This window comes from Pholis gunnellus, assembly GCF_910591455.1.
Source record: "Pholis gunnellus genome assembly, chromosome: 18".
Taxonomy (NCBI): Eukaryota; Metazoa; Chordata; class Actinopteri; order Perciformes; family Pholidae; genus Pholis; species Pholis gunnellus.
In genome coordinates, this window is record NC_136545.1 from 6676120 (window position 1) to 6698630 (window position 22511).

The 22511-nt window shown below is 46.4% G+C and overlaps 1 protein-coding gene across 1 annotated transcript; it reads right to left on the bottom strand.

Annotated features, from left to right (window-relative positions):
- Positions 1–346: 346 nt before the first annotated feature.
- Positions 347–20863, bottom strand: tprn (taperin; the record flags this gene model as incomplete). Its single annotated transcript, XM_079179226.1, has 4 exons — positions 347–503; positions 1084–1208; positions 2889–3090; positions 18674–20863. 4 exons carry the CDS (start codon positions 20861–20863, stop codon positions 441–443), a joined length of 2580 nt encoding a protein of 859 aa, XP_079035352.1. The 3' UTR covers positions 347–440.
- Positions 20864–22511: the final 1648 nt, after the last annotated feature.

The following is a 22511-nucleotide window of genomic DNA, read 5'->3' on the forward strand; positions in this document are numbered from 1 at the left end:
GCGGACGTCTCTCTGGATTTTCTGACAATCCACTTGATCCTGTCCTGTGTTTTAGTTTAGCGAGGATGAGGAGGGAGGCAGACAGATCAACTGTCCGGGGATCGTTGGGGGGAAAACACAGTCCAGCTGCTTTTGGATGTGCCGCTTCAGGTCAAAAAAGAAGGTGGGAATCGAAACAGCTCATCTGCTCCCATATGCGGTTGATAACGTGGCGTGTGGCGGTTCCGTGGCAGGAGATCAGCGAAAAAACAACAACAAAGGAATAAAAAAAAACAAAAAAAACACTACAGTTCCTGTCTGATCAGGAAGATGTGCTTAGAGACGGCTGGAGTGTAGAGCTGGAGGCAGTACAGGCCCAGGAGTGGCGGACCCCGCCGGGCTCCGGCTGCAGGCTGGTCCCACAGGTGTGATGCTACTGTACAGCTGATCGGTCCGACGGATCAGAAGTAAAGGGCCGGCTCGCTGCTGTAGTCGGACAGGGACGAGCTGTCTGCCGGTGTGAGCTGAGGAGAAAAGAACACGTTCAAATGTTGGAAATTCAACTTGAGAGCTAATGTCATGAAGCAGACCTCTTTCCCCCCCCTCCCTTCCTTTTTGTGTTTTTTGGCAATTATCATCCAAACTTTTATGATTTATGTGCTCCACTTACTCTTTCACACCTGACCTGTTTGGTTCAGATAAACCAAACTCAGGTTTGTTTGGGCTGGAGTGAAAGCTGTCAATCAAACCCTGGTGCGGACCAAATGAACCCACCTACAGGTGTGAACTACACTGATCTTTGTCTCTTTTGATTTGTTAATAGTGTCGACCAAAGTGGGAGTAGAAAATCATTTTAAAATATTACAAAATGAAACCATATTCTGATAGTCTGCCGGAGCACACTGCACCACAAAAGCTACACCACTAAGACCTGAGTTTACGACATAAAACCGCACACTGAAAGACACAATCCATAATTAATAAACCATCCATGATGCAAGGAAAACGTGTTGCCCCACCGCCCCAAAACAAAAACACCAGATGGGACTCTAAAAACAGAGACGGCGTTAACGGTTTGATGAGTGCAGGAGTTCTCTCTCTCACCATAACCTCCTCGCTCATCTGCGTCTGTTGGGAAGTGGCGTCCTCCTGGTAGACGCTCTCTTCATGTTTGTGCTCCTGCCAGGCGCTGAAGTCCACCGAGTGCTTGGGAATGTAGCTGGAAAGGTCTGCGGACAATAGAACATGATGCATCACTCAAATGTAAAGAAGCTTTTTGTGTCGTTGCCACAAAACTTAATTAATTTCAATCTTAAATCCGGTACACTGATGCGTTGGTACCTTGTATGATTTATGAGATACTACTCAGCCTGCTGGCTTTAGGTTATCATGAGGCAAGTACAAACACAATTAGCACCAAGTTCTGCCCTGAAGCAGGTAACCTAGTGGAAAGGTGTTCTTTAATATTCATTTCAGCCACGATTCAGAAGACAATCCCCCTCATTCATTAAAGTTAAGACAGTAAAGACGTCTCTAAAAGCACCAAGCTGCTCTTAATTCTTAATCAGTCGCCCGTCCACACACTCTGCCAAACAGGCGATCTGAATAACCCTCCAATCAACTCGGGGGAACCGTGACGTTCATCGAAAACGAATTGAGGAAAAATGGTGAGAAGTACCAAAGAATGAGGGACTGCTACAAACACATTTAGTTTAATGTGATGCACAATGTGTCCACTAGAGGTCTCTGTCATCACGCGTAACGCTGTCTGTCTCTGTCGCACTTCTACCATCCGCATGAGGGTAGTAATGTTGTAGTAATGAAGCAGGGACCTGATCAGACAACTTTGTAGTTTTGAGATGACATAGAAAGGTCTTTGTCATACGATATTCTATATTTTACAGCCAAATCCATATTATTCATAACACAGGCCCTTCATGTTTAGTCTCATGCCAAGCATTGTGCATCAGCTTTAAGAAGGGAAAAACAGCAGTTTTATGTGCATTTTCTTTGCACACAGAGTGGGGAAAAGACACTGGAGCTTTGAATTACCGCAGAACTATAGGCTCCAGAAGCCCTTGTGACTCAACCTCAGCTTAAGTTATATGTCAACAGCTTTACAAAGCAGGTGTTTAAGGATAGGCTGCTGTATGTAAACTGAGAGAAATAAAATAATAAAGTAAAACACCATCCCTGCTCCCGTCTTCCAAGATCTTGCTCACGTATCGGACGGTAAACAATTTAGGAGTGGTGTCATCGGCAGCAAAAATAACTTTTTACTGCCTCACTAGTCTTTTTATTTGGTCATCAACAGCTCATCATAAGAATGCAAAGTGTTAATAATACTTCGTCATAACATTGCACCTTGAACTCATAGATACGCAGAGGATTGTGAGTCAGAATATCCAGAAAGGGATGCTGAATTGCATACTGCAAAATGCGACCGGATGCAGTAGGACATCCTGGCATTTGACATATTATGTATTGAGACATACTAAATATTTTTCTGGCATACTAAATAGTATAGTAGTATAGATATTATGCCAACAAAGTTAGATTTTCGTGTATAACGACAAGGAATTTTGACCTAATGGTTGACAGATTCAGAGGGTCACCAGCCATCACATAATACAGGATTCACCCTCTGGGGACCATGACTGTCAGCAGTGACAGTAAAGAGACACCAGGCCATTCGATTTCAAGGTACCTTGTTGTAGACTTGAGTGTTGGACAAATAGAAATTTAGATTTTTGTTTAAAAATAACGGTCAGAGGGCCAAGAAAATCTTTAGGGATCATCCTTTGGGGGCCATGAATAATCGGCAGGAAATATCTAACCCAGATGTTCACCACAAAAAACATCAAACTTGACCGTGTTCCTGCACTTCGTCACATTTCATGTCGTCTCACCGTTGCTGTTGTTCGAGTGGGTGAGCGAGCCGGTGAAACCGGGTCGAGGGATGTGGATGCGTCCCACCATGCTCGGCTGTTCGTCCGCCACCTTCCCGTCTGGTTTCTCCTCCTCGTCCTCGTCCTCGCTGTCCCACGCGCTGCTCTCCGACGGATACTCGTACGTACTCTGGAGACTCGACTCATTGAAGGAGATCTTGAGCTGCAAAAGACACAGACAGAGACATAACAATGAGAATAAGTGCTGTGATTTGGCAATATTTTTCCCTTTTTTTTTTTTTCCCCATTTGTGTTGTATGGTGGCACTGATTTCCACTGCCTCCATATTTTATTTTCACTTTACTGACAACACGATAAAGAAAACAACACCAGTCACCAGCCAAACTGCATTTGGGCCGGTGCCTGTTACTGTGTTTTTTATGTTGCTTGCTGGAAAATAAGAAAAGGAGACAATAAGAAAATGTCACAAGATTGATTTTTCCCCAGAAGGCCACTGTTCACACCTCAGCCACTTTGGTCAGTTTACACGGGGCCGGCTCAAGGATTTTTTTTGGGGACTCCACAAGCAAGATTTGACCCCCCGAATCTAACCACAGCGTAAACAGTGATAGTTAACTGAAAATGATGCCCTCAAATCCCCAAACTTGGTATAGTGAAACGAAATAATCTTAATTCAAGGTCCATTTGCTGGCATTTCCCAGGGCTTTCAACCACTTCTCATGGTCGTCACCAGCAGCTGGCATGTGCTCAGTTGTACATTCAGTACAACTATATGTACATACCCATATACAAGCACGTTTTCATCTCTAAATCGATCCAAATCAGCTTTCGATTTCGACCCTCAAAAGTCAAAAAGCAGGATAAAAATGTCCGAAGAGTAAAAAAAGAAAAAAACACTTCAAAAAGGCAGCAAAGTGTAGCTGACCTCAAAACCCTCCTGCTTCCCTGAAGTCAGCGTGAGTAATGTCAACAACCAACGCAACAACTGCATAAAAGGTCTGCAGCAACCAATGGACCTAATGCGTTATTTTATTAAAACCACAAATGTGTTTAAGTGCCCTTACAGTAAATCCCAAAATGCCCTCTCAGCTCCGTGTTTTGGTATTTGGGGGGGGCACTATAATAAAAACAGAGAATCCATCCTGAAATAGTTAAACTTTACAGGCATTAGAAACCTTCACATTTCAAAGCAAGTTTTTAAAACAAGACTGACATCCCCCCTCTAGGCATTTTACGAGCACAGTAAACATTAACTACTTATTACTTCCTTATTGCTCTGTAAACCTTCTATATTGAACACCATCACGGGACTCAGCCCTCTGCTCACACTGCAGCAATGCCAGTTTAGCTCAACACCCGACATACTACCTCATAACTTATTCAGCAGAGCCTTTAATTGGGATTCTTGGAGAGCCGGCTGCAGTTTGTTTAGAGCGCGCTGTACTTTACGCGTCCTTTTGAGCGGGACAGGTGGCAGCCTCGCAGGAGCCCGGGGCCCGTGATTGATCGTCTCGGGGCGTTCGCTGCAGGACTTGTCTGCTTTGGCAATGCTTCAGTGGTCCGCGAACACGGATCCGTGGGGTGAGACGGGCCCTCGCACTTTGTAATCCAACATGAATGGCAACTCTGCCGCCGGTTGGCTTCGGCGGTTTTAAGCGGTCAGCGAGCGCACGGACTGGCACGTGTTCTCCGAGGAGACGCCTCGTCCCTTCAGAGGAAGAGCGGGACGGGTTACTGCTACGAGTACACTTCCATATCGTTTGAGTTACTGTCCTGTGCATTCAGAGGGAATTCAATTCAGTTTTGACATTTTGAGCAATCAACATCTGTCAGTTTTTAGAAAAAGTGATGATTACTGTCTATATATAATAGGTGTTTTCCTCTGTTCTGATTTTTTTTGTCAACTTTATTTAAGCACCTTACGAAAAGGAAAAACACTTTTATCATTAGAACTCCTCCATCTCTTTGTCAGTTACAAATCTGACCACAGATGGTTTCTACCAAGTTACCATTTATGTCTTCTGAACTCTAAAAGGGTTTTTATTATTACCCCAGAGTCGTCATGGAGGCGTGACAGCCGATTTGCACATACATACATACATACATACATACAACAGCATGTTTGTCCATGTCTGCTGACTGCTCTTAACGTGTTGTACCTGGCTCCATCTACTCTGCAGGCCCTGATCTAAATCTGCCCTAATCTCCGTCACAAGGCCATGAGCCAGCAACGTCACCCCCCGACTCAAGACCAGTCCGGGTCCACACACTGGAGGAGTGTTTGTGTCCTAAAGACGTGGAAGCGCAAGGTTTCTTACTCAACAACGTGGGAATTGAACAAATGTATTGTTCAAATCTCGTCACCATTGTTATCTACTGAGACAATGCCTACCTGTAAACAACTTTTGAATATATTGAATCATTTTCTTACTTATTATGCAAAATCAACTTGATGTGTTTTGACTCTTCTGTTGTATGACACAAAACTTTATTATATTACACACGATACAATGTATTCCCATTAAATCAAAAAAGGAAGGATGAAGTAGTATTTTGAACATATTTACCTTACAAAGCATACAATTCTGATATGATGACTGAATAAAGGTTTGGAGTCTCAGGACGATGGTTTATTTAGGACAAAAGGTCTATAGATGTTAAAGTTCCCATGTAGTAAAAAGTATAATTTTTATGTCTTTTTTATTATAAAACAGGTCTAAGTCGAAACACTCACCTATACAATATATAGACCATTTCACATTCTGAATGTGTCCCATTTTATTTCCAGTTGCAGTGTATGTGAATGACATCAGCTGACAGGAAGTCAACATGGACTACTATGGACAAGGGTCTTTAGGTTCAGCACACAGGAATAGATTAGAGACAAGGGTATACAGACTCTACATCAGGGTCTTCAGGTTCAGGCCGATGGATTAAAACAAGAGTCTTTAGATGGTGGAGAGTCTACAGATTCCAGACGAGGGTCTATAGATTCAGGAGGAGAGTCTATAGATGAAGAAAAGTCTGTAGACTAAGGACGAGGGCCAAAAGATTCAGGACGAGGGTACTTCGGTTCAGGACTATACATTAAGAACAAGGGTCCACACACGGCTGATTGGGGCTGTAGGGAGAGTCTATATATTCATTACAAGGATCTACGGGACACCACCTTTAATCAATCACAGATTTCTCTCTTTAAACTGGCTGAAACATTTCGGGTATCACGTCAGAAAAAATGTTTTCCACTTGTCTCCTCCTTCCTAATGGTGGTTTGATGTCGGATTAGAGCTGATCACAGTGGAGGAGTGATCACATCTATTGAGACAATGTTAGCAGTGAGGAGGTTGCATCCTTTTGCTTTCACATTGGTGCTCACTTTGTATTTATATTTAACATAAGATATATTTTATTCCTATATGTTAACTTTGAACTATTCCATGTCTCAGATTCCTTTTTTTTTTTTTTTATTACTTGCATGATTTTCTTTTCATACATATTTAATAAGCATTATGGGAGGGATCCAAGATATTTCATTGCCAACAACGACTGCTTCACTTTAACTGTTGTGCACAATAAATAAGTTGAAACTTGAGGAGGCAGCGTGGAGTAGGACGAGGGTTCAGAGGACAGCCTGCGAACCCTGCCAACTAAACAATGGAGCTCTTACAACCGCAACCTTTCAACCAATTACTCACTTATGTCACCTAATGAGAAGTACTTTAACGTGGAGTGTGTGATTTCTGGGGTTTTGACCCACAGTGTTCAGCCGCATCAGTTGTTTTGTATTTCTGACTCAAGGTTTCTTTAGGTTTCATGGTAAGGTATTTAAAAAAAAAAATACTATCCACATCTTCTGCTCGTTGATTGTCAACAAAGCAACAGCATCTCTTCCTCCTAGACTACGTTTCTACGTTAGCATTCAGCCACAGCAACGGCACAATCCACAAAACAAATCAAATGCTGTGTATAAATATATATTGACACTATGTTCCCGTCTTTAAACAGGGCACTCAGTCCCAGGCGTCCCCTATTTTTAGCATTTTTTTTTGGGTTCCTGTGTTCACTCTTACACCATGAAAAGCCTTTGCTTGCTAAACTGGCATCCTGTCTTAGAGGAAGTCTCTGGATGCCAAAAGCGAGTCCATCAATAAATCAGGCTAGCCGCTGGGCTCGCTTCCTCTTTCACTGTCTATCACTTTTCTTTCCTCGTCTGGTCTAGCGGCGCTCTCCTCGCATGAGACTTCACCGCGGTGCCTCGGCCCGTGTCCTCTCTCTGACTTTACGTTTCAGCTGCTTTAGCAGCAGCATTGATCCAATTTGGAGGTGAAGAAAGAGGAGCATTAAAAAAATGTGGGGGGAGGGGGGGGGGGGGGGGGGGCAACAGAACTGTGATCGTTATACAACCCAGCCTGCTGCTGCTCATGGCTGAGCTTCAGCTGTGGGTCTTTTTCATCTCAGTGATAAAAGCCTGCATCACGGAGGCAGAAGTGATTCGTCTTCTGTCCTCAGGCTGTGGGACGGGGGCCAATAGGGGCCCGACTGGGCCCTGCTGTCCTCCTTATTCACCGCGGGGAGCTCAGGCGGGACGCTGCGGCATTAACAGGCCACCAACAACTGACTCATTGGTTTTATTTTATACCATCAAAGACTGACTGTGAAGCTCAGGATGTGTGTGTGTGTGTGTGTGTGTGTGTGTGTGTGTACGAGGCTGTTGCTTTGTGTCAGCCAGCGTTAATATAACTTTAACAGTACTAAGAAAATCTTGTTCAGGAGGTGACCTTAACCTATAGAAACACACTATGTTTTGTAGACAATGCATTGCGATAGCAGGCTATTATTAGTTTATTATTATTATTAAAACAGGTCATTTAAAGTAGCAAGTCGTCCAATATGAACAGTATTTAAAATAGGCTCTTGCAAGTATGACTATAGGACACAATGAAACTGTTCAGGAAGCTAGTAGAATCATTTTCGCTCTGTGGGTTTTTTTTGTTGCTTGTGCTGAAAAAACAAAACAAGAGGGGGCTTTGAAGCTGAATACAAAATAAAACGGACTGGTTAGGACTGCGGTTGTCTGCAGAGTCTGGAGCAGCTGGTGCATCAGCAGCAGCAGCAGCAGCAGCAGCCTCAACACCACCAGACCAAGAAGTCAGATGAGGGAAGACGCCGAGCTGAGCAAATCATATTTACCCCACAGGTTCCTTTCCCCCCCAAAAAATGTCATCAGCTCTGTTTTGTTGTTGTTTGCATGTTTTGTATGAGGCACAAAAGGGGGACGTGGGGAAGGACAGACAAAGGAAGAAGTGAGGGAGAGAGGAAGAAGAGAGATTATGTCTTCATGAATGTGTCGCGGCCAATAGGCCAGATGGGAGCAGTGCCAGGAATGTTTTCCAGGCCACGCTGCATGGCGTGTCCTCGTTTGGCGAAAATTGGTTCCTACTGAATGAACACACACACACACACACACACACACGGGCGAGCTCCCCTACAGTGCTGATGGGGTTGGACTCCAAAGCCGCTTGGTCGCAGTGGAGCTGTGACACAATAGTGCAAGCTGACAACGGAGGGTGTAGCAGCAGCATGCGAGCGTCTGTGTTTACACGGTGTGCGTCTCACTGGGCGAGCATCTCATCAAAAAGCGATTCCACATCCATCTCAGCGGGGCCAGGTGGCACCGGGGCGTGGTGTTGGACGGCCGTGTCGGTATTGGTTGTGCACCTGCTCATTGAATGCACCTGGTGCATGCAACAACCTGAGTGTTTCAAAACATTTCTGCCACAGGACGGGTGCCTAACGCTGCACGTTAAAAGTCCTTTAAAAAGGATGTTGTGTGCCTGCTCGGAGGAGACCGGCCAGGTGATTAGAGCTAATCTCCAGCCTGGTAGATAATATTAGAACGGCACCACAATGAACCGGCTGAGGAGTTTAACTGCAGCTGCACAACAGAGGGATAATAAAGCCGACATGGACTCAAACAAAGCATGCGGCGCACCTCTCCACTGTGCTGGTAAATTGGGATAACTAGTGTGAACCAGAGGGCCTCGCTTTGGGGAGACAAAGTGATGGCTGCAGCATTAACGATCGGATGGAGAATATATTCTGCTCCTTTTTAACAAAAAAAAAATGTTTTTATCGTGACCTACCTTTAAGACATGAATAGAAACTCTTCCGCCAAACAACTTGTTACAGCCGCGCCAGTAAAATAAGAGGAAAAGAATATTCAGACTCGTTGGGTTGCACGTGACAGTTTGCTTTGTCGGTATCAGTTTCACCTCCGTGTGTTCCAGAGAGACACAAGACGTGTGTAGCCTAGCTTAGCATAGCTCGAGTAGCTTCGTCAGAGGTGCCTTGCAGAAGTATTTCAGGCAAGTAGATGAAATAAAAGATTAAAATGATTTAATTAACCTGAAAAGCATAGTAGTAAAAAAGTACACAGGCTTTGTCAGCCCTGAGTAATGTCTGCAGGTATACCTTTCATCCCCAACGACCTTCACCAATAAGGTTAGGCAGCCTGTAGGTAAGCTGAAAGGGCAAAAAACAAACAAGCAAAACAAACCGCTAAGCACTTGTTGAGCTAAATGCTCAGAATACGTGGTAACAACAGACGTCTCTCTTCTCTCGTCTGGTCTATGGTGGCAGAACAGTAAGAGAACGCTCGTCAGAGACATTTGAATAACAGAATCAACCTGAAACCCAAACTATTTTCATCCAGACACACGTGGATGGAAATAAGTTCACCTCTGTGAGACGCACCGTCCCAGAACACAACAACACATCACCACAACTAGGCTTTACTTGTGCGACGCTGCAACAGCAACTTACAGCACCGTAAAATGTGCCATTAACGGTCATGATAACTCCTCTGTGCCCCGACACTACAGGAACACAAGCCTCTCCTGCTGCATGTAAGAGGAACGAAGCCCTTCCAGACCGAAACGGAGCCCAGATTGGTTTGAAATCATTAGCAACTGTTGGTGTAACCCAGCGCTCACACCTTCAAGCACATTCTTTACAGTAATTATGAGCAAATTACTGAAAAAGGCACCAACAGCTGCCAACAGAAACAGAAAACAAAATAACTTATGCAGAGATTGAATCCTGCAGTGTCCAGCTCCAACCCAAATATCAGACCTTCAGGCTGTCGGTGACCCGAAACCAGCGAAAGGTCAGTGCACACCTACTGGAAAAAAAACCCACCCTGTAGCCGTGATCCAGGCAGTGGATTCAGGTCACAAACGTACAGGCTCTTGTGTAGGTGCCGTCAGACTTCCCATCGCGCATTAGGTTAAATCGGCTCAGTGTTTACGTGGATGTGCTCCAAGTGCTACAACCGTCGACGATCGGCACACTGATACAACTGTGGGAGCTCGTTCTCGAGTGTAGGTGGCTGGTGGCGGCAAGAAAAAAATGTGAAAAATCTGTGTTTACTCTGCCGTGTCTCAAGACCGTGTGAGTCACTGCTGTAATAGTGTGCCCTTTGTGGGGAGTTTTAGGTCTCCCTGCGCTACCAGGGTTGGATTATCAGACCGATAAGAAAAGGGTGGGAGAGGAGACACATTTCCCAAAAAGAACTTGACCCGTGGAGCCGTCTAAACAACATGTTGTCCCATCTAAGAACGTTCTGCTGATAAGAATGATGCGTCTGCACACGTTGCATATGTAAGGTGATACCAGCAGGGTGGAGATCGAAACCCGTCAGCCGTCCACACACTGTCATGGCGGGGGCCTTTAGGGCGTTAAATACAGAAAAGATAACTTCTGGACTGTGGAATGAAAGTGTCAGGACAAAAGGACAGGGTGGTGTCCCGCGCTGGATCAGGATCAAGGATATTCTCTGGGGTCGATATGATCCATGTTGGATCGGAACCTCATTGTTAATATAATGGTTTGTCTACTTATCACTTATTTTGTAACCTTCAGGAAGTGAAGAGGAGCCAATGGGTGTGTCTACCATTGGTCCTTAGTTGAACTGGTGGTGAATGGCTTTCCAGGCAATTGGATTTGAGGCGGTGATAAGGCTTTCGTTTCCGTGAACTTTGGGTCAGATATGAGTCAATGATCGACACGGTTTCACGGCAGCACATGGTAAAGACGTCACACACCAAATAAGGTGCAGGGTAATGTGCACATTGAGGACAAACGCAGCAGGAAGTCCAAATGTTGCAACAATAAAGCAGCAATGTTCTGTATGCAAACTACTTCTCTGCTTCCTCTTAAAGGAGGTAAACAACATATTTTCTAGGAGTTTGGTATAAATAGTGTAAACACAGTGATGATGAATGAGGAACAAACCATCACGGCCCTGCTAGCAGCTCAAGACGGCAGAGTCGATCAGGCGGATCCATCTCTTTGGCCGGGTGTATTTTGTGTTTAGTACGAATTATCAGATGGTGAACATTACCTGATAGATATCAGCAAGCATGCCAGCAGGCTAGCATTAACACTTAGCTTAGTTAGCGCTGGTTGGCTAAAGTATATCCTTGAAGAGTCACATGGCTGCAGACTAGTTTTGTTGTTATGGGTTAAAAAAAGCGTGTATATATACACAATATGTATATATACACACACACACACACACACACACACACACGATACAAGATGGTACATGTATGTTAACAAATGAAAATAGACTTTTTCAACCCTGCACTGAAATAACTGACCGTGGCTTCGCACTGGGCCTCATGAAAACACACCAGTCCTCTCCCAAACATCAGAGGGCTGTTTGGGTCTCCTCCCACAGACACACACATGATTACAGAACATGCCATTCAAACATCTTTATTAGAGGAGGTTTCACTGTGACGCTGCTCTCCGTCCACTCAAAACGCTCCTCGTGGCAACTGCCTATCCACCAATTACAAAATCTACGACATCAGCACTGACGTAACGGCGTGTGTGTGCGTGTGTGTGTGTGTGTGTGAGAAGCAGAGAGTGTGTGTCCTTATCCTGGAATCCTAATGACAGGATAGAATGGCCGCGACTCGTGTTGCCCTGGCGACAGGCGCCATGGATATGTGACAAAGGGAAACGGGAGAGTGGAAGTAGAGGCAGACGGTCAGAGAGACAGAGAAAGAGAGAGAGAGAGAAAGCGACAGAGAAAGAGAGAGAGAGAACTGCGGCAGTCAGACAGACAGCTTTTGATCATGTAAACAGGACAACAAATCATTAACGTCAATGATTCACACCAACAAAACAACAAATGTACACGCTGACGCCGCACATCTCAGGCCTGGCACGAGGACCTGTTCACCACGAAAACAGTCGGGTCCTGTAGATATCACACAGCCTCCATGGATTTGAATAACATTTACATTACGCACAAAAAGCCCCACATACGGCCCAAGATTGCAGGCAGCGCTTTGCATTTGAGATGGAGAACAGGAGAACTGGATGTACTGTTCAGTCATCAAAGGCCTTACCAAAGATGTTTACCTTTCAACTATCAAGACAGCCAAACTAATTGATCCAGTGAATGTGCATGTCACAGCCGATGGTGGAGAAAGACACGCTACAGCTATGAAAAGTCGGTGGTTTCTACCTGCCTCTGTCACTCGCCCACTCTGCTTCTTTTTATAAACTTTCAAAAAGCCCCTTCTGTTAACGTCCTCCGCTTTTAGTCTCTTCATCTTCTTACTCATGCACTCTAAAAGACACACACACACACGTGGACAAACACACTGAATTAAACATGACTACGATAGTGGGGCTTTGCTGGCTGAATTCTAATTACACTGACTTTGCCGGCTCGCATGGGCCTGAGGCCTGTGTGGGAAACCTGCAAGTGTGTATACGTACGGGCCAGAAATTAGGCACGGTGGAGCATCTGTGTGTGTGTGTGTGTGTGTGTGTGTGTGTGTGTGTGTGTGTGTGTGTGTGTGTGTGTGTGTGTGTGTGTGTGTGTGTGTGTGTGTGTGTGTGTGTGTGTGTGTGTGTGTGTGTGTCCACATCCTGCAGCCACAGAGCCCTCGGAAGAAATGACGAGCTTGTCAAAACGGAAACCATATTTGCACCACCAGTGACAGTCGTAAAAAGAGAACTAGCGCCTCTCTCCAAATCAAAATGAAAGCACCTTTACCTTCAAACCATCATCAGAAGATCCGCCGCCAGTTAACGTAGTTTAGTTTCTTATAAGAAGAACGGTACACGCGGAGAAACTGCAACAGTTTCAGACTTCAAAAACTGAATTTAAAGCTGCCCTAATTGATGTATTTTCATTACCTACGGATCAATTAACTGTCTGTAATGTGAAAGGGGACGCTTGAAGAAGAGAATTATCACCTTCCAAACACCACACCGCTCCTCCACACTCTGCACTGGTGGCTGCTTGAATCCAGTTCAAGACACTGGTCCTTGTTCATCATGCTGTGAAGGGCTCAGGTCCATCCTACACCCCAGCCTGTCCACTACTCTCTGCTACTGCCAATCGCTGCCCCCTCACTACGAGGAGGAGGGCCCAGCAACCACTCTACTAAGTCACAACTGTACAAACCGATGGACTTGCGTGATTCTTGCAGTTTAGTTTGAATTCACTTATTGTAAGTCGCTTTGGATAAAAGCATCAGCTTAATGAATGTAATGTAATCAGCTCTCAGTATCAGTCTCTTAGTCTCTCGCCAACTTCATTTGCAGTCGCAACAGCTCTAATAAATCCACTTTAAACTACATAGCCAGCACCAGACGTCAGACAGACAAGGATAGCGAGTAGCTGATGAACATAGTGGAGAGACACGCACTTTTCTCTGGAGCTGCTGGAAACCAAAACAAAGAAACATTGACTCATTCATCAGGAAGCCAGAAACAGACTGCAAAAAGGACAGCTGACGCTGGATGTGTAAATGAGGTATTTTAGTGTTAAGTTACGGACACAGTTACTCTTTAAAAATGCACCGTCCCAAGGCTTTTCTCTTGGTTTCTAAACAGTGAGTTTTAACTTCAACACACTCCTAATCTGAATCGCTCGAGCTCAGCCTCAATAAAGGAAAAAAAAAACATGCATGAGAAGGGGCAGCAGGCTTTTATTTTGAAATGATTTCTTCTTTTAAAGCTAGTGGGTGTGGCGGTAGGTTTTCAGGAAGTATAAGGGAGGAGAGATAGGGAATGTCTACTGGGTAGTAAATAATTAAACACAATGGACTTTCACACCTGTAGCCCTGGCGCACAATGTAAATGTAGGAGTTTGCCCTTTCATTGGCCTTCCTGTGTTACAGGGAGCTTTTAGCCATTTAGCTTTGGGTATTTTTAGCATGCATGCATGTATGCCATTTAACCACCATGAAAACACAGTGGAAGATTATGTCCTTCACATTCATGCACAGCTGAGGAATGTACTCAATGCTGCAAAAACAGGACTTTGATACGACTTATGTAACTTTCTCTTAAAGCAGCTGTTCACGCTAGCTTGTGACTTCATTGTTGCGTCATGGAATCAATACATACTGTCAATATGTACTTGGTACTATAGTTACAGAGCGCTGCAGGAATGAGTCGTCAAACTTGGAAATGGGTCAGCCTTTTTTTGCACTTTCGAGATTTTAACCTTTTTGTTCTACGGTATGAAATACGCCAGTAAATACCCCTCTCGTGAATTTTGTAGCCGTTACGTGTCTTAAAAAAAGGCAGTTGCGAACAGAGAACGGACATTTACAAATGTTACATTATAGTTAAAGAAGACCACACAGAATAGCCTAAATGTGTGCGATTTGGTTAAAGAGATCTAGAGATTTTTCTGTTTTTCCCACTTTTTCAGAGTCAGAAACTAATAAATGCCTTTGGACAATCCTTTTAGATTCAGTGTTGTCTGGCAGCCGGGATTTGAGTGAATCTAAGCAGAGTAATAGTGCTGTTGTTGCTTTCACACCTGACTTACTGCAGACAAACCAACAGGAGTAAACGTGAAGCTGTATGAATTGTCAGGTAACTCAGTGATTGGAGAGTTTGGGTGACTGTCATTGTGCATCACCCGTGCCACATGGAGCATCATGAGGAAAATAATTGGACTCCAGTGACTGTCTTAACTGCATCTTCTCTGATGTCATAAAGGGCTCAAAAGCCAAAAAGAGAAAAGTGCAACTGGACTCACTTTCTGGGAACATGCCTGCACCCACCTACTGAAGCGCATATGCGTTACCAAAGGATATTTTATGATCATAAACATCGTTTACTCAGCACTTAGGACAGTGGATCCCTACTACGCACTCCCACAGCCCTATCGCATGGCTTCAGGCAGGCTACACATTCGATAGATGGGGCGGCCTTAATGGAATCCTTTAATAGCATTGGACTGGGAGGAAACAACAGATTGACACACAATCCTCTTCACCAAACCCTGACCATTAGCGCTCAGTGGAATCGTACCGTGATGGAATCATCCGTTGAGATATCCTGACACGCAATGACGTCGTCTAAATTGATAATAACAAGCACATACTAACTCAAAATCCTCCGAAAATCTGATTGTGTGCATGGTATGTTAACACACAGCTGGAAATATGTATTTATTCTTTCCATCTGTTGTTTATTTTGCACTGAAGCTCTTAATAAAATGAGAAAATACTCCGTGCTTCTCATTTGTCACGTATTAAATGGCTTTGCCGTGTGGTTATTTCACATAGACTGTTTAACACCAGAAGAACTATTGTGATATATATATATATTGTTATCGTTATATGAAATGACCTATATTGTGATAGAAGATTTTGACCATATCGCCCAGCCCTAAGTTTAAACAATTAGTCATCCGAGCGGTTCGTCTGTGTGAATACACAGAAACTACGAACACTGGAAAAAAGGCGGGTGAGCTCCTAAAATCCTCTCTCTCTCTCTCTCTCTGGTTGATGTGCTGACAAACACATGGGTCCGCCTCCCTTTTCCCATAATAACCGGTCAGAGGGAGCAGAGACTTCAAAAACAAACCACTCCACCGCCCTCCCGTGTCTTGTTGCCAGCTCAATCTCTCCTTGATGGAGGGGTGTCTTCCACCGCAAGGAAATTAAAAAAAGAATATTGCTCAAGTCAGGAACAGCCCGCTCCAATCAAACTGCGGGAGAAAAGCGAGTCAATCCTGGTCTGTGTATTTCACCAGAAAGCCAGAGTCGATTTTATGCAAATGGGGGAGTGTTGCGGTACAAGAAGCTGCACTTGACCTACATAGCTCTTCCACAATTCCTTCCCCAATAGAGAGGAGGAGATCACAGGAAGCTGGAAGCCAGGGGGACAAACCTTATTAACCACCAGCGCACAGGAATAAAGCAGTGCACTATGGGTGGAGGGGGAACAACACAAAGCAGAGTGATGCTTGTGGTGTGATAGAGACGCGAGTATATGAGACTGTGTGCTGGATGTGGTCCAGCGTTCAGCACCCACATGCAGCAAGAGGGTGCGATGGATGGGGGTGAAATGTTTTTGGAAAATCTAGAGGAAGAGTTGATGATCTGGTTTGATTCTTAAGTACTGACGTGCATAATGGAACATTCCTTTTTAGCCAAGTTCCTCGTAAAAGAAATATAAAAAAAAAGGCAAAGGCAAAGGTTTTGGGTTTGCTGGAAAAAGAACCTGATCCCAGACCAGAGCGCTGAGCCGAGGACAGTCTCGGAGGCTGCTCTCACACAGAAGCGGCGCTGGACAAAAATTCCGCACAAATTATACAGGCCCGGGCCGAGCCTCGATGCTTTTGTAATTGGCTGCGCAGCCCTGCCCAGAAAAGAAGAAAAAGGAAGAAAGAAAAGAAAAAAATCTGACCGAGAAGAGTGGACGGACAACAAAAGGAGAAAGTGTTTGGCTCTGTGAGCGACAAGGACAAAAGACCGGATGAGCTCATGTCTCATGGTCACTGGTAGTCTGCATGCATGTCATGTGCACGCAATGAAAACACACGCACTAGGTTGAGGCTTACTCACACAACAAGTCAGCAGCCCAAATATACGTCTTTATAAAGTCATGATCTGCGGGCAAGCATCACTCAAACCCACAGGACTGTAGAGCTTCTATTGATGCCAAACATGCAGAATTACAAAGAAACTGTGGAGGAAATCATCTACAAATTCCCATCTAAAGTAATGGTGCAGCACTAAAGACTATGGGCGGTTTGAGTGTCTACTGAGTACTGAGGCCGGGCATCGTTTGAAAAGTTTCCATACAACTGCCAATATGACAGCTGATTTCAGTCCGGATACCGAAGCTTTACCGATACCTTACTTTGAGAAATATAAAACAGGCTTTAGCAGTTGGATTTACTAGGAGAGCAGAGGATTACAGCAGAACAGGTGAAGGAAACAAGACCGCGGGGCCAACATGGCTGAGACACCGGCCTAGATTGAAGGGCTGCCAAAAGGCTTCAAACATTCTGCATCAGGAGGTGGTGCGTTGCTTTGTGAAGCGCAAAGGGCAGGGCTGCGTTGTAACTGAATGCATTAAACGTTTCCTCTTCCGAGGACAGAGTACAGTAGGCTGAGAGGGAGGGTGAGGGCTGACATGCGCCTGTATTAGGCGGGACTTAAACCCAGGATGCTGTAGCTCCACACCCCGAGCGACTGAACCGCCGCAATGATCCTAATAATGTGTTATCTTAAGAGGTTCAAGACACAGACGGGACGAGATCTTTGGATCTAATGTTCGCCGCTCGGGCCGATCCGCAGCAGAGTCTGAAAGCAGCCTGCAGCAACTCCTTTAATTAATTAGAAATATTCTCTGATATCTAATTAATCCCCAATACACATGAAAACGGGAGCAATTTGCAGCGAGAACCTTCGCCAGGCAATCTGATTATGATCGCGAGATAACTGCAACGCACCCCAAAAACACAAACCCTGTTATCATTTAATTATGATTGAGAGGCAGGCCTGGGAATAGCTCAGCTCCAAGCAAAAGCACAGATGAATTCAATCGTTAAAAAACAACCAATAAGTGTGTCCCTCAGAGACTGGGACAGGTCAGAGACCGCCGCAAATCCTGAGGACTGAATACAGCCTTGATGAGAATGTTCAGTCGATAGGCTTGGAGGGCCACCTAACCCAATAATGCGCTCTGTGACAAATAACATGCCTTTGTGGGGCGGCGAGGCCCAGGAGAAAGAGCGCCGTGTGTCGCTCTGAGTGGCTGTGTAAACACACGCTTTTTAATCCACTTAGGCGTCAGGGCCCTGAGAGCAGGTCAAGTGATGGGGACGTGGAGATTCAGAGTGGCAGACGCACTCACGGAAACTATAGACTGGGAGGGATTTAACCGTGAGGTGGAAATGCTGCTTGAAAAAACAAAAACAGCACAGGTGAGCGGAATGCACTGGCTTGGATTCAGAACAACAAAAGAAGCACATGCACTGAGATTTAAAAAAACACCAAACAGAGATAACACAAACTGAGCTTCTTCCCCGTGTGACGCTTGACTACTAAATTTAGATCAGAGGAAACTTTCACGAACCGCCCGGGAAGATTCGGCACACGTTGTATACAATATTCCTGCTGCGAGCTGCAGCGTTTATGTTCATCGAGGAACAATGATGGAGCAATTAGGGGGGGGCCGCAATTAACGGTTATCATCATCACTGGTGAATTCGTGTTTTTGATTCATGAAAATATTACAAAAGAATAAAGTGATGTCCTCACATGACTTGTTTTTGTCTGCTAGGCCTTTTTCCTAGATAAGTGACTTCCGTCAGTTGATAAGCAAAGTGGTTTGACTAATCACTCAATCAACTAATCTCAGCACTCTGTGTGTGTCCCCCCCTCATGCTCGGAGTGTGAAACATTTTTAAAAAGCCACAGATTGTTGGTTCAGTGTTTCGCTCTCACCTTCTTGCCCATGGAGCCCGTCTTGGTGAGGCAGGACTTCTCCAGGGACAGGTACCCACCGACGACCTCAATCTCCTCCGCAGCGGGGTAGCGTTTCTTCAGCAGGGTGCCCAGCTGTGCGTAGGGGGCCTGTGGGGGCGTGGACCCCGGTGGGGCCTCGCTGGAGGCTTCCTGCTGCTGGGGCTCGGGTGAGCTCGACTGGCCCTCGGGCTCCCCCCGACGTTTAGGGACCACGGTGAAGGTGTTCTTTCTCCTCTGCATGGGGCTGGGAGCAGGGGCGCGATGCTGGGGCTCCACTTCAATGTCGTCTATGTTTGTTACCGGCAGCTGATCCACGGGGGGTTGTTCTGGAGCCGGGGACGGGGCAGAGGGGACGGGGGACGGGGCTGGAGAGTCCGAGGGAACCGGAGAGAAGGACGGTGAAGACGGGACAGCCGGAGAAGCGGGGGGTGAAGACGGGTCAGGTGGAGAGTAGGGAGCTGGGGTAAGAGAGGGAGATGGAGACCGAGGTTCTGAGGTCGGAGGAGGCGCAGGACTTGTGGCAACAGGAGGAGATGGTTCAGGCTTTGATACCCTCACCGACCTCTTGACCTCCTTCTCCTCCGGCAGTTTCTCATCATTCCTCTTCGAGGGCATCAAGGTGGGCATGGGGGTGTGGGTGGTTGGCACTCCTGGCGTGGGCACCTCTGCCACTCTGTGGGAAGGGGACGACTTGACGGGGCTGGACGGTGCTGGGCTGCCTGTTGCAGATGAGGCAGCAGGACGGCGTTTGGGGATCACTGTGAAGGAGTTACGGGACTGCAGGCGCAGGTTCGCGAGGGCCCGTGCCTGGGTGTCCCCGTCAGGAATTCGGGTGAGGTCCGGCTTTATAGAGGGACGGATCTCAAAGTCAGATGAGGAGCGGGACACCTTGAACAACATGGGGCTGGTGGGGGACTCGGCACGTACTCGGCGGGTCTCTGGGGAGCATGGCACCTTGGATTTGGGTGGCCCCACAGAGCCCTCCCAGTCTCTCTCTCTGATGAGCTTGGTTTGCCCCCTGTCTGGCTCATCCCCGGGGCTGACAGCCGCACCTTGGCTTTCACTACGCTGACGGTAGGAAGACACGGGCTGAGGGGGGCTGCCAAGCTCGGAGACAGAAGGCTGTGGCTTTGGTTTGGAAGACGAAGGACTCGGGAAGACAGGCGACGATGGCTGGCTGCTGCCCGGGCTGCTGACAGACGGGCCTGGCCTGGCCTTTGGCACCAGATCTGGCTGTGGCTTGGCCCAGAGTCGTGGCCTGCTGCTGGCACTACAGTCCAGGTCCAGCAGGTTCTCCGTGCTGCGGGACTTCTTCTGCAGCTTCCCATAGTTGCTGTCAAACTTCTGCAGCATCCGGCTAACCCTGCCTTGACCCTCACCCGTCTCATATGATGGGGCCTCATGATCAGGGCGGCCCAAGGTGCTCAAGTTCTCCTCGCTCTTGCTTATCGTGGTGTCATAAATCACCACTTCCCTGGCTCTTATCTCAGTGACAGCACTCCCTCTCCGGTCCAGGAGGTCGTTCAGGGAGCTGTAACTACTGACGCCGTTTTGCTGCCATTTGGACCCGGTTTTTATCGCTCCAGCTTCCGGAAAGTAATCCGGGTCCGACTCAATTATGATAATGTTCTCGGCGCGGATAGTCCGTATACCGGGTACGCTGCCATACAGCTCCAGGATGTGCTGGACCGGACGAGTGGCGTTGTCTCGGTCCAGTCGCCTCCTCCGCTCCTTCTCCAGCTTGATGAAGGGGTTCTCATCCAGCGGGCCCAGACTTTCCTGCAGCACCAGGTTCTCACGTCTATCGTCCTCCCTCGGTGTCGTCCTCTCCGCGTCCGTCGGCCGCGGCTCTTTGTTGTACGCGAAGTGTTGACTGGCGGTGGTGATGGTGTAGCTTCGCCCGGACCCGCCGCTCGGTCCGCTGTCTCTTTTGGGTCCACCGCTACCGCTACCGCTGCTGCTGCTGCTGCCGTTCACATTTCCCGTCTGCTCGCCGTTAAGCCGCTGCGAGCCCGCGCCGGTGGGGCTTGTCTCCGCGGCACCGGCTCCTCCAGACCCGCCGCCCTTCGCCTTCCTCCTCTCCAAGATCTCTAGCTTCCAGGCCGGCATCCTCGGGCTCTCTTGCCCGGGCTCTTGGCGGAGGACGCGTAGCTCTCCTCCGCCAGACATTGCGGAGGTTTGTTTGGAGGGGATGAAGAGGAGAGAGGCCGGCTCTGAGGCGCTATGCCGCGGTCTGGTGCGGCTGTAAAACCTGATTCCGGCTCCGACTGTACCTGCAGCACCGATCACCGCACGCTCACACACATCCCTACCGTCTATTTTTTTCCTCTCTCCTCTCGCTCTGCTTTCTCACCCTCTGACTGCACACAGCCCCTGAACGCGGCCCCGCCCATCCGCAGCAGCACGAGCGGCTTTGACCGTCCCATCCGCTTCTTGATTGGTCGTTAGATTGTAAGACACGCCCCTCGCTTTCTGTAGAACGCCACACATTGACGCAAACCACTCCCGTTTCTATTGTTGACTGGGCAAGGAAGGCCTGTCACTCAAAAGTGTTGCGTTCAGGTTCAACCCGACCCCTCCCTTTTTTGTGCACTATATTTATACCATCAGTGGATGTATCTTTTATTGGGTAATTGAATATAGATTTCTCGTCAATATTGTTTGTGCTGCTAGAGTTAAGATTGTATTACAATCTTAACGGGTGAGACTTGCAAGACTAGGTTCATCTAGCACATTGGAAATGTACTAAATATTAGTATGATCGCTAAAATCTGGTAAAAACTTGATTAGTCTATTGTATCTCGGTCGCCTCCTGAAGATTGACTTATTTGTGCTTCGCTTTATTTTACTTTATTACATATGGTTTCCCAATAATGTTCTGAATTCATTGGTTTTAGTGGTCTTTGTATAATTTTACCTTTTAAAACCACCCACAGTGCTGATGTTACTACTATTGCAGTATAGAGGTACATGAGCTGTACATTGTTTGTGTTCGGGTGTGATAAGTAGAGGATATCCAGTACCCGGTGGAGGCCGACGACTGTTCATTCAGCATTTTGCCAGTGATCCCACCTGTCGATAATCCGGCTGCAGTAAACACATGAGCTGAGAAGTGGCCTGCTGCACATTGAATCGGCACTAAGAGGGCTATTCTTGGATACAACAAGCGATTACTGTACCTCATCAAATATTTATCACCGAGCCATAATTAAGAAACAGCATGGCTGAAGAGCGCACGGGACGAAAATAATCAAATGCATAAAATAAATACGTCAGTATGTGACTCTATCTGCTAGTTAAAGTCGGTTTGACAGAAATGAAAGCAGCTGAGGAAGTCACGTCCTCGAGGATGTTTCTGAAAATCGAGAGGTGACGTCGAAAGATGATGTTTTCATTAAACACACACTTTTATTTTGACTAATTCTGATACTCATTGGGGCTAATATTTTTTTTAATGACAGTATTCATCTGTAATATTACATGGGAGAGACATACAAGGACACTGATCTGAGACATAATATGCCAACATATGCAACAATAATGCTGCTTATAGGATATGCAGTGTGATGCCTCTTAATGAAGTCTGTAAACTGATTTTCACAGTGCTGAATTTACTGTAAAATACAAGCAGGAAACAAATATGAATATATTTTTAAAACGACGCATGTTTTGGAGACGAACGTGTAAAGAGATGTGCACAGTATGGTCCTTTTCGGTGTGGTATACTCGCTCATTTAAAAGGCCAGTAGCGCCTCCTTGTGGCCAAGGAGACCAAGGCCCAGTAACTCCACCAGACTAAAATATTCATTAGACGACA